The 12,924-nt window shown below is 38.4% G+C and overlaps 1 protein-coding gene across 1 annotated transcript; it reads left to right on the plus strand.

Annotated features, from left to right (window-relative positions):
* Positions 1–11,011: 11,011 nt before the first annotated feature.
* Positions 11,012–11,461, plus strand: LOC109206186. Its single transcript, XM_019368980.1, has one exon. It carries the CDS (start codon positions 11,012–11,014, stop codon positions 11,459–11,461), a length of 450 nt encoding a protein of 149 aa, XP_019224525.1.
* Positions 11,462–12,924: the final 1,463 nt, after the last annotated feature.

Raw genomic sequence — 12,924 nt, forward strand, 5'->3', positions numbered from 1 at the left:
CCGGGGGGAACGGCAACGGATCTAGTAACAACAACAAGAATTATCCTTTTAAGATTGAGCTCATACCATTTATGAGGGAAATAAACACCCGAATAGACCAAATTCCAAGCACACCGCCAGTGTTGAAAGGACCAGCTACCGTTCAAACCAATCGTAACACCAGAGTTAATTTCAAAGCGGTTCAAAATGCCAGACATACCAAAATATAATGGGACTTTGGATCCTCAAGAGCACATCAGCACCTACACAACGACAATAAATGGAAATAATTTAGCTCCGCATGAGATTGAGTCAGTCCTGCTGAAGAAGTTCGGGAAAACCCTCACGAAGGGGATCCTGACATGGTATTCACTTTTACCCGAACACTCAATACATGACCGAAAGGCCGACATATTTAGAATTGCGCAAGGAGAGTCCAAATTGCTGCGAGTGTTTGTGACCAGGTTTCAGGAGGAAAGGATGCTGCTACCGGTCGTGCCAGATAACTGGGCAACTGAGGCATTTACCTAGGGGCTAAACCTGAGGAGCTATGATGCTTCCGAACACTGAACGGTCCGCAGTTCATAGGTGTAAAGGTCAAAAAATTCCTTAGGGATTTGAAAATAAAAAGAATCACATCTTTGCCATACCATCCGAGTGTAAATGGCCAAGCTGAGTCGACAAACAAGGTGATTATTCAAAATCTCAAAAAGAGACTAGAGCAATCAAAGTCAAATGGCCCGAAGAGCTACCGGGAGTGCTATGGGCATACCAGATAACAACCAAGTAGAGCACGGGAGAGATACCTTTCTCTCTCATATACAGAGCAGAAGTTTAATCGCGGTGGAAGTGGGAGAACCTACCATGAGATACTTCTGGGCGGACTAAGAAACAAATAACGAAGCACTGCTAGTCAAATTAGAGCTGCTTGATGAACGCAGGGACTTGGCGCACATTAGGATGGTGGCCTAGAAACAAAAGATGGAAAGATACTATAATCGAAGAACTAATCTCCGTTAGTTTAAAGTGGGAGATTTGCTTTTAAGAAAAGTGACTCAAAACACCCGAGAGCTCAACGCAGGGAAGCTGGGTCTGACGTGGGAAGGCCCCTACTGGGTTTCACTTATCAGCTATCACCGAAAAAGGATCATATGAATTGGAAAACCAAGACGGAGTAAAATTGCCGAACAACTGGAATATGGCACACCTCAAAAGGTATTATTGCTGATGAGCACCTCTTATACTGAAAGTATGTGCTGCACTCTTTTTTCCTTCATCTAGTTTTTGTCCCAATTGGGTTTTCTGGCAAGGTTTTTAACGAGGCAGCAACGGAAAGCATACTATGAAGGAAACGTCGTCAACAAAAATAAGACCTTTAAATGACAAGGCATGGAAACAAAAAATCATTGTGGGATGGTAAGATAGTCTTTGGCTCGAGAACAAAGTTCCTAATGGTAAACAAAGGTTGCTATTGGACCAAAAGCTATTCGACCGTTCACGAGTGCTTCTTACCTACAAGTCACCAGGGGTTGGTTAGATAATCTTTGGCTCGGTAGCAAAGTTCCTAACGGGAAATGAAACTTGCTATCAGACCAAAGATTATCCAACTATTCACTAGTGGAATCCTCAATGGAGCAAGACTTTCAGTGTTCCAATTCGCTTTCTTCGCATTCGAACACTGGGGGGAATGACATGAGAATACGACAACTCGATTGCCACAAAAACCGAGAATACTAAATCTGGGAACAAAAATGTCTCATCGGGACTGGGGATTGCGCAGCCAGCCCCGTAGAAATATGTTGTACAAATTAGCCACAAGTAATGGTAATTTTTATTTCAGCAAAACGAATGCTTGTGTACTTTTGAAGATAGAAGGAATTAAACAAAGTCCTTTTGTTTTTATCTTGTTTCTTGTGCAAACGATGGATTAATTTTATCATTTGAAAGTTAATCAAGTACTTCAAATGCCAGTGTTGGAATGAACAAGAGACGTTCTCTTCAAGAACACCGTAAACATTAGAGGGCCCTCTAGTATAAAACCCTCACAGTAAAGGGCTGGTTACGAAAGAGTTTATGACCGGGACCCAAATGTTATCGGGGAAAAATGCACCCGAAAACCTTGCATAATTCGATACAAAAAGTGAACTTTGTGTAATGGTTAAATGAAAAAGCACTTTTATATATCAAACGTTCCAAGTAGCACAAGTGCAAAAATACAAAAGGAAAAAGGAAAAAGAAAGCAAAAAACTAAATCATATCACCCCCAAAACTCGGGGGAAGAGAAGCATCTGCACCCCCAGGAGAAGTAAAGGATCTGTCGTGGGCTCGGGATCTTAGACTTCATCATCATCCTCCTCAAATTCCTCCTCGGTACTCGAGAAATTAGTACCGGAACCAGAAAAGTCAGTTGCATTGGGCTAAGCCGGGAGGCGTCTACGAGCAGTGGACTCCAACTCTCGGGCCTTGGCGATTTCGGAATCAAAATCAATGGCACCTGCTTTGGCCTCTTCCAAGTTTTTTCTCCTCATACATAATAAGGGAATCCGCTCGTGGCTGGAGTCCTAACTTAAGCCGATCAACTTTGCTCGAAAGGCTATCCCGCTCAGATCTAGCAGCGCTAGGCTAAGATAAAGATCACGGATAGTGGGGCTAAGATAAAGATCACGGATAGTGGCTATATGAACCCTATTGTATTCCATGATCCTCTTATATTTATCCTCCATCTGGGCACGTTTCTCTTCGACAGCAGCATCCTCTGCAGTCTTGGAATTCAAGGCTGCCTCCATGTTATTTACTCGCTTAGCGGAGGCAGCCTCGTGCTCGGCAGCAACAAGAATAGCATTTTGAACCTCAGACAATTTAGCCTTGGCTTCTTGAAACTGTTCATTTAATTAAGAGGCTTCTTGTCTAAGGGCCATAACTTGTTGCTCACTCTACTGCAATCAAGCCTTCAACTCACCGGCTTCAGTATCTTGTGCTTCCAACACTGGGAGGCGAGCAGCAACTTGACCCCGCTCAGCCAACAATTGCTCTCGCTCGGACGTAAGCTTTTCTTTATCAAGGATCAACTTCTGAAGGACCTCGGAAGCAAGGAAGTTAACCTGCGAAGCAAAAACTCAAATCAGAAATCCTATCCTAGAAAGTCAAGAGGAAAAAAATAGTAAAAGGAACAAGTATCATACCGTTGTTGAGTCGTGCATGGCATTGTTCATCGTACACTCCCTCGAAAGAGAGTGTATTTTCTTCTTGTATTTCTTTGAAGCCAACGGATTTAGGTAATTGGTGAGCTCTACCAGTCGGGACAGTAGATGGCACTCGGTAGATGCCGAGAGGTAGACACTACTCCTCCTCCAGGGATCTGTAGAAGGGGCGAATAGTTGTGCCCCAAATTCCCAAGGTCTGGGGACTGGGGAGGAGGGACATCCTCCTCTGTGGTGTCTACGGTCGGTGGGGATGATGTAGCAGTTGCTAGTGACGAAGGTATAACAGTAATGGAAGGAGATAAAACTGATGGTGTTGTGGGTTGAGAAGCAGTTGTGGCAAAGGCACTGCTCACCAACCGAAGACGGAAGAGGCCCGGTACTCAGCCTCATAGTACCGGGGGCAACAGCTGGGACTGGAAAGGGAGAATTGGCATTCTCCACTAAGTGATACTCTCCCCAGAGCACTTGGGCATCATCCTCGGTTGGGGTTATAAGGTCTTTCCACCAACGAGTCTCAAGCATGGTAATGTCCAAAATTTTCTAAACTCACTGGTCCAAGCCTTCAACCCTTGGTGGTGTCCACCGAGTTACTGAAATAACAAAAAGAGAAGGATAAATATCAACACAGAACAACCTTTATCATAGAAAAGACACATGCTGAACTTACATGTACGAGTCCAGGACTCGGGGAAAGATGGAGTTGTGGTCGGGATGATATCCCTGGTGGTAACCATTACAAAGAGCTCCATCTATCCACGGTCGTTGTCATCATCCATGCTGGTGAGCAAAGCATGGTGACCACGTTTGCTAAAATTTATTACTTTCCATGGAAATTCTTGGAGGAGTAGAGGTTCATCATGCGAGCCAAGGTGAACTCTTCCTTCGTCTCCTAGCACAACTGTCGTAGATAGACCATCGTACGCCACACCGAAAGGCCCCCCTGTGCCAAGCAAATATGGTATTCGTGGCACAACTCCAAAATCACGGGTCAATTCCCCTGCTCAAAGAAAATGCACCCAAAGTAAAGAGGTACGCATAAACATACATGAAGCCCTTCTTAGGGAAGGTTACTCGCTCTACCAGTTCGGGAGCAATGATGTTCAGGTCATGGCAATCACAATCCTCCTTCATAGAAAGAATGTTGGAAGGACAAATGAAAGAAGGGTATACGGCAACAACCCATGTACGAGAACTTGTAGAAGGAAACTTTTCTTCCAAGTCCTTGGCTGTGTTGAGTCTTCTGGAAATGATGGTGCTCACCGTAGGAGGGCCAGCATTAATAGAATTTTCTTTATTTTTCAGAGAACCTATGTTCTTAGAAGAAAAAGCCATGATTAGCAGAAAGTAATAAAGGTTCTTTGAAGAAGAATATTAAAGAAGAGTGAAAGCAAGAAAAAGTTGAATGCAAAGAAGTTGAGAGAGTTTGTAGAACTGTGAAGTGTAAAAGAAGAAGAATGAGACATATAAGTAAAGAAATAGGCGGCTAAAATCGTAGACATGATTACCTCGAGAACCGGTAAAAATATTGCTAAATCGTGGAGTGACGCGTGTTTGGGGTATTAAATACGGATAGACGTGCGTCTAATCAAGCATCAGAAAGTTTTTAGAAGGGATCAGAGAATTTTTCGCCAAGAAAGGAATATTCACCAACTTTCCGATGACACAAAGATGTGCCACTGGAAAGCAAGGGTACCATCTGTATAGGGTATGATTGGTTTATATTAAATGCTCGAATAATAGAGCGACACGTGGAACCGGGGACATACAAAAGATAAAGCGGGTGGGAACCAAGACCGAGGACAACAACTTTGGTTGGCGCTGGGCAGACCCCGAATGGAACATTGCTAACGAGGAAAAACGAATATTTGCCACCCGATGATATTCAATGAAGAATATTCTTCACTATTAAGTGCATAATCCGTTACAGAGAATTTTGGTATTCATAGCTTGCCGTTATATATTCATCAATGGCTCCCATAATTGTTATTTAAGAGGGGCTTGATCCTAGGATCTTGTTCCCTAGGTGTAACTGTAAATAATAACTTAAACAATTATTTTAGGACACGAAAAATCTGACAAACTTATGCTACACATTATTCTAAGCTCAATAATACTTTATTTTATGTCTACTAATATTCTTATTGTTGCCTTCGGAAGCCTTGCTCCCGGAATCAAGTTGTTTGCTGTCTTATCTCGATTTCAACGCTAAGTCTTACATTTTATTTAATTTATTTATTATTTTGGGATCAAATTGATTCGTTTGTTTATAAACCACACTATAAATTCAATTGTATTGTTTTACGGGTAAACAAATATATTCAAAGCTCCCACCACAAAATATTTGAGACCGTTAAATTTTTGGAGGATGATTCTTATCTTGACTTTGGATATGGCCAATTGCATGGATGAGATTCGTATTAATTCCCTACTTCTTTAGGTACATTATAACTAACATAATGCTTAGTGCTTACCAAAAAGCATAATCTGATTATTTATATTAATCAACTTGCTAAGTAGTGAGAAAATATTCTCTTGAAAAGTAAAGGACCGTTATTAGTTGCATGATCCAAAGTAAGAAACACTTTTGTGGTTGACTTGTTATTAACTAGTAATCTTGTGGGCAAGGCCTTTTTCTAATTAGATAGTTTTCATATTCCTTTTGCTAGTGTGTTGTTGAGTTGTAATGATAGATTGAATGTGATCCAAGAAACATGCAAGTAGAGTCATGATTTAAAGTTTGTGGATTATAAATTTGTCATCTAATTTATAGCTCATTTTAGTTATTAAATTTGTACATAAATATTTATACATATTTAATAAATTTTCTAATGAAAATACAGAATTCTACGCAATATATAGGTGCTACTGAGTTCGTCCAAATCTGTACTTAGTACTCTAGCTCAGCCCTATATGCTTCTAGATGACTTCGTAGGCGTTTGAACATAAGAATTGTGAAATTCCGAAAAAAGTAAAAAACAAATTCAAATTGAAAATGATATTTGGAAATTGGAGTTATGTTTGGATGCGAATACAAATGTAGTTGTTTTGAATTTTTGTGAGTGATTTGGAGTAAAAATTGTGAAAAATAGTTTTTCTAGAGTAGTTCGAATTCCAGAAAATACCAGAATTCAACTTCAAGTTGGATTTGGAATTTTCGTGGCCAAACACTAATTTTGAGAAAAAATATAAGAAAAAGTTCCGAAAAAATATGAAATTCTTTTTTATGGCCAAACGATCCTTTCATCTTGCTTTTATGCTTCTCATTCAAGGCAGTTGTTTCTTATTCCACACACTCTTTTGAAAATCAATATAGTCATCTTGTTTTTGCTAATAAAGTTATTAAAAGGTATCATGTGATGTCATCATATGTTTTAGAATTTAATTCTGCGCTATTAAGCTTTAAACACCTTGTTTTATTCTTTCTCGATTTGCGTGCACAGACCGAGCATGTTTCTGCAAAGTTTTTTTTGTTAAAAGTTGATAAAAATAAGAATTCTTGCCTAAAAATTTTATTTGAGTTGACCCGGATTTATATTATGACGGTCCCGGTGGGTCCGTATCGTGATTTGGGACTTGGGCGTGTGCCCGAAATCGAATTCGGAAGTCCCTAGTCCGAGATATCGGACTTTGTCAAAATTTGAAAGTTAAAGGCTTAATGAAATGGAAATATTTGACCAAGGTTTGACTTTTTGGATATCGGGTCCGTATTTTGGTTCTGGAACCCGGTATAGGTCCAATACCATATTTATGACTTGTCTGTAAAATTTGGTGAGAAACGGGGTTGGTTTGATGTGATTCGGACGTACAATTGTGAAAATAAAAATTTCAAAGTCTTCTTGAAAACTTCATTTAATTTGGTGCTAAATTCGTAGTTCTAAGTGTTATTTTGGCGATTTGATTGCGCGAGCAAGTTCGTATGATATTTTTAGACTTATGTGTACTTTTGGTTTAGAACCCCGAGGGCTCGGGTGAGTTTCCGATAGGCCACGGAGTCAAATTGGACTTAGAACATTTGCTGGTATATGCAATTTCTGGGAACTGGCCTCTGATCCCGCATTTGCGATAATAGTCTCGCATTTGCGAGCTACTCATCGCAAACGCGAAGAGTAGCTGGGCCACACAGTGTTCGCATTTGCGAAAGATATTCCGCATTTGCGAAGTGAGTCTGGGGGGCTAGGTCGCATATGCGGTCAGCCCAGTTCGTATTTGCGAACATCCCTTCGCATTTGTGAAGAGAGCAGAGGTGTGAAGGGCTTCGCATTTGCGATAGTTACTTCGCATTTGTGGTCTTTGCATTTGCGAAGCCCAGGTCGCAAATGCGACATCTGGAGCTGGGTAAATATGACTTAGACGGGATTTTTGATTCATTCTTCAAATTTTCAAACTCAAGAACCCTAGAAGCGATTTCCCAAAGAATTCTTCTTCCCCAAATCATTGGTAAGTGATTCTAAACTAGTTTCTTTCAATCTTTCATTACTTTTCCTTAGATTTCAACCTATAATCTAGAGTTTTCATGGTGGGAATGGGGGTTTTTGGGTAGAAACTAGGAATTTGGTAAATTGAGGATTTAGACCTCAAATTGAGGTTGGATTCCAAAATAAATAAAATAATCGAGCTCGGGGGTGAATGGATAATCGGGTTTTGGTCCGAATTTATGGTTTGGACCAAGCGAGACGTTGTGTTGACTTTTTCAGTAATGACCTAAATTGAATTCTTTTCAATCGTGGGTAGTTCCTAAGGCTTAATTTGAATCGTTTGGTTGTTAAATTATTAGATTATGTTGGTTCGAAGGCTTGTACGAAAGGCAAAGCGGTGGTGGAACTTTGAGGTTGGTCTTTGGAGCGAGGTAAGTATCGTGGACTTGAGGGATTATGACTTATTTCTCTATTTGCTACGTGTTTAGCTGTTGGGTGCAACGTATAAGTGAGGTGACGAGTACCTACGCGTTGTTGTCGGGTAAAGCATGCGGGTGGAACTTGGTTTCTCGTAATTATTGCTTTTCTTTGATCATGTTATCCGTGTTTAGACTAGCATAATCAAGTTAATCGTTCTTATCATGTTTACGGATCTTTTGGGTAATAATTGAGCATTAATTTGAAAATTGAGGTTGGTATTGTGGAACCAAATGTTGAAGTAAGACTTGTTCTTGTTATTTCTATCTCCCTGTTGTCTTTTGTTCATTGTTTTATGGTAAGGGAGAGTGTAATAGCACGAAGGATGATGCCGTGCCATATTGTGACTGTTAATGAACGAAGGGTGATGCCGTGCTATGTTATGAGAGTTAATGCACGAAGGATGATGTTGTGCCGTTTATATTGATTATGTGGTGCGGTTGAGAGTAAAAGCACGAAGGGTGATGTCGTGCATTTTCCTTTATTTACTTGCTAATATTGGTTCAAGGTATATTGGTTGATCAAGTTCTCATTACTGTTGTGATTCTCTATCTTGTAATCCCCTCAGCATGTTGCCCCTCCCGATATTACCTGTCTATCTTTTACTTGTCGTTATTTTGTACATATACTGTTAAATTGCACAGGTTTATTATGTGGGTGTCTTGTCATAGCCTCGTCACTACTTCGTCGAGGTTAGGCTCGACACTTACCAGTACATGGGGTCAGTTGAACTGATACTACACTGCACTTCTGTACAGATTTTGGTATTAGTCCCAGCTGATCGAGAGGCGTAGCACCTCAAACTGGTTCATCGGAGACTCAAGGTAGATCTGTCGGTGTTTGCAGACCTTGAAGTCTCCATCTATCTTTTCTGTTATTACTGTTTCTTTCACTCAAACAGTTGTATTTCTTTCAGACTTTTATTTGTAGTAAATCCTAGAAGTTCGTGAATTATGACTCCAGATCCTGGTGATAGTAAATATTGAAGTTTTTATAATATTCCGCAAACTTTATTTTAGCTTCTGTTTAGCTTAATTAATTCTGCCACTAAAAGTGTACTGAAGTTGATTTTAAAAAAAATCTCTAATGTTTGCTTGCCTAGCAAGTGAAAATATTAGGCGTCATCACGGTCCCGGTTGTGGGAATTCGGGGTCGTGACATATCCTGTCCTCGCTTTATAACCTTAAATTGTGGCTTCTGCTTCTTCTTCTTCTTCTTCTTCTAGGTGGGAGGTTGGGCTGGTAAGGTTTTGTCCTAAGCTTATAGTGATTATTATTGTGTCCACTTTATTCTTCCGTTTTTCATAGCCGGGCCTTATTCGTTGATTTCTGTTATTGCTTTTCATCTATTTTCTGGTTCTTATGATGTTGTTATGATTCCTATGGTTTTATTGATTGTACTGATATATTGTCTCTTTTTGTTCTCTTCAGCCGAGAATTTTTCGGAAACAGTTTCTCTACACCCCGCGGTAGGGGTAAGATCTGTGTACACTCTAACCCTCTCTAGACTCCACTTGTGAGAACTCATTGGATTGTTGTTGGTAACATGACATTATTAACTGCCAATTACAGGGAAAATCTATAACTAATTAAGTAGGAATGAGCCAACTAACCCGATCAATCTCCTGCCTCTATCAGAAAAGGAAAACGTTGGAGTTGACACATTTCAAAAAAAGTTTGCTTCCAAAGTTAAAGAATCCTTTAGAGAAGCTCCTGATAACCCGTCCAATTTAAGATGGACAATTAAACACGTGTTGGGACTATACTAGTACTATCATAAAAATCTCTTACGCAAAGGCCAAATACAGACGCTCAATATGGCGGGAAGGTGTACTCTTATAAAGTCTACATTAAATACAATTCCTAATCACCAAATGCAGCTCTCAATACTTCCAAGTAGGACACTCAAAGAAATTGACAAAATTCAAAGGGATTTCCTGTGGGGAACTACAAGGGAAAAGAAGAAAATGCACTTAATAGCCTGGAATGTAGTAACCCTGCCAAAAGATATGGGGGGCTAGGCATTAGAAAGGCTCAATCTAAAAACTTGTCCTTCCTAACAAGCCTGGTTTGGAAGCTCCTAAATAACCCCTCTTCCACTTGGGCACGTATTATTACTAGTATATACGGCCATATAAAATCAACAAAGGGAGTTTCACACACGTGGAACAGCCTCTTAAAGGGATGGCATTTGTGTAGAGAAGGTATAAGATGGCCTGTGAATAACAATACAAACATGTCCATATGGGATACCAATTGGATCCCTAAATTTGGGGAATTAAGGGAAAATGTTATAGGCCTTCTCAATAAAAAGGAAAGTGATCTGAAAATAAAAGACATAAAACTCCATGGTTCATGGGACTTGGCTAACATTTCATTTGACCTTCCTAACAATATTCTGAACAGTATCCACTCACTAACCACATCTATCTCTCATCCTAACACTATTATTTGGACTAAAAATACCAGTGGAATATTCACAACCTCATCATGCTACAATTTAATTGACAAGCCTATCTATAATGGAAACGATTTTGCATGGATATGGGGATTGAAATGTCCTGGGAAGATCAAATTTTTTATATGGAAATGTTACCACTCAAGACTCCCTACTAGGGAGTACCTAGGGAAAATTGGTGTTAACATAGACACAAACTGCCCAATTTGTAAAGTTAACGAATCTCTTCTCCACATTTTTTGGGATTGTAAAATAGCAAAATAATTCTGGGCATCCATAGGGGTACATTCAAGCAACCCTATGCCATATGAGCACTGGGTGGATTTTCTAAGAAATAAAACTCCTAACATTCCAAACAATCTCATCACTTGGGAAGGGGTTTTTCCATTTGCATTATGGTCAATTTGGAAAAACAGAAACGACAACAATATTAACAACACTGCCAATAAAATCAACACCACTAAAATGTTTAATAATGCAATGGAATTTTTCTTCCTAGCTACTACACACACCACTAGTAATAGATCCATTCAGGTGAAGGTCAAGTGGCACCCACCTCCTCAGGATTGGTATAAGATCAATATTGATGGAGCTTTCAATGAAGAGAATTTACATGGCGGCATAAGTGGAGTCATAAGAAACAATAGGGGAGAATGGATGCTAGGATACTACAAAAAGTGTGAAAGTATATCCCCAATCCATGCTGAACTGCTGGCCTTTCGACAAGCATTGCAAACAATTATGAAGGAAAATTTCACACCATGTGAAATAGAAACGGATGCTACTGAGGTCATACATTTCATGGATGAAGATTATCCTACTTACAATAGTTTACTTAATGAGTACAGGTACTTCATGGAGAAGCTAATGGACATGGGAGAGATCAGACTGAAGCATAACTTTCGCGAGGGGAACAAAGTTGCACACTAACTAGCCAAGGAAGCACTACTTTATCCTAGCTATAATATTACTAGCTATTTTGCGGAACCTCCTAATTTTGCTCTAAATGTGTATTCTGCTGATAAGGATGGTTGTAATAGTTTTCGAACTTGTAGTTTAGTTGCATGTAATATTTTGGCCTCCCTAGGTAATGAAAATGCCTTAGGGAGTGTGAACCATTTATGTATTAACGGCGGCTCTTTGGGACACTGTCCCTAAGACAATGTCGTAAGTTATAATATAATATAAGTATCTTATCCTTAAAAAAAAACAGACTCTCCTATTGATTTAATACTACATCCAATACATACTTAGAAGATATGTTTTATCACAAACTTTTTTTCCTAGCATTCGAGAATTTCAATTGATTTTTTTCGGAATATTAGATAATCTTCTTAAACATGCCTTTTATTTGGTAGGTGAAGCTACCACAAAGGCTATAAACTTATAAATGAAGAGCAATTTATTAAACAAATGATCTTAAATCTTACTGATCCGCAATTGGATTGTTTGAGATTCAGAAGTTAAAAAAAAAAAAATTATCTACCAATAGTGGTCAAATTGACATATTATTAAATTACGTCCCTATTGCCACAGCTATAAATATTAGGATTTTGAGAATAAGCCTTAACAACTAATGGTTGATGATGGCTCTAACGAGTGATTTTGCTAGAATAAGCAATAATGAGATCGAATAATAAATTACTGTCCAAAATAAAATAAGAAAGCATATGTTTTGATCCTCTGAGTCTGTTAGTATATTAGAAAGTATAGGAGTGGTACTCCCTTGATTTTATTTTATGCCACCTTTTTCTGAAATAGTATCTCTGATATTTGTAAAGTAATTGTAGAGTATATAGTTTTAGACTTTTCATTTTATCCTAATAGCACGCTCTTATGATAACAAAATATCATAATATGGTTTACACCAAAATATTTAATAATACTTTTGTGACAAATGTGGAATTGACTAAAGAAATTAGAGAAAAAAAATTGAAAGATAATTGTATACACGAGGGTACATTAAAATCTATCTATATAGAATAGGAGAAGCAAATCAATGTGATGATACCAAGTGTCACAACAAAAATTCAACAATTGTCAAATTTTACGACAAAATTAGTAAGGTTAGTTAGTAATTAGTTACTCTTTTTGAATTTGAATTTAAGATAATTAAATATTTATATATTTTTATTTCTATTATAAAAAAGGAAAAATATATAGATATATAAATTCAATGTAGAGATTTATAAAATGATAAGACTAATTTATTTTTTGAGAAGAGAATTTTTTTGAATAATTCATATGGTCATGCTATATGCTATATGGATAAGATAAAACTAAAGACAAAAACATAAACAATAATTTCAATTAAAAAAATAAAAAATATATAAAGATATAATTTAACTTCTTATGTAGTAATCTTAATAAAAGAATTAAACTTTTATATTAAA

The sequence above is a fragment of the Nicotiana attenuata genome, unplaced genomic scaffold (assembly GCF_001879085.1).
Source record: "Nicotiana attenuata strain UT unplaced genomic scaffold, NIATTr2, whole genome shotgun sequence".
In the NCBI taxonomy this organism is placed as follows: Eukaryota; Viridiplantae; Streptophyta; class Magnoliopsida; order Solanales; family Solanaceae; genus Nicotiana; species Nicotiana attenuata.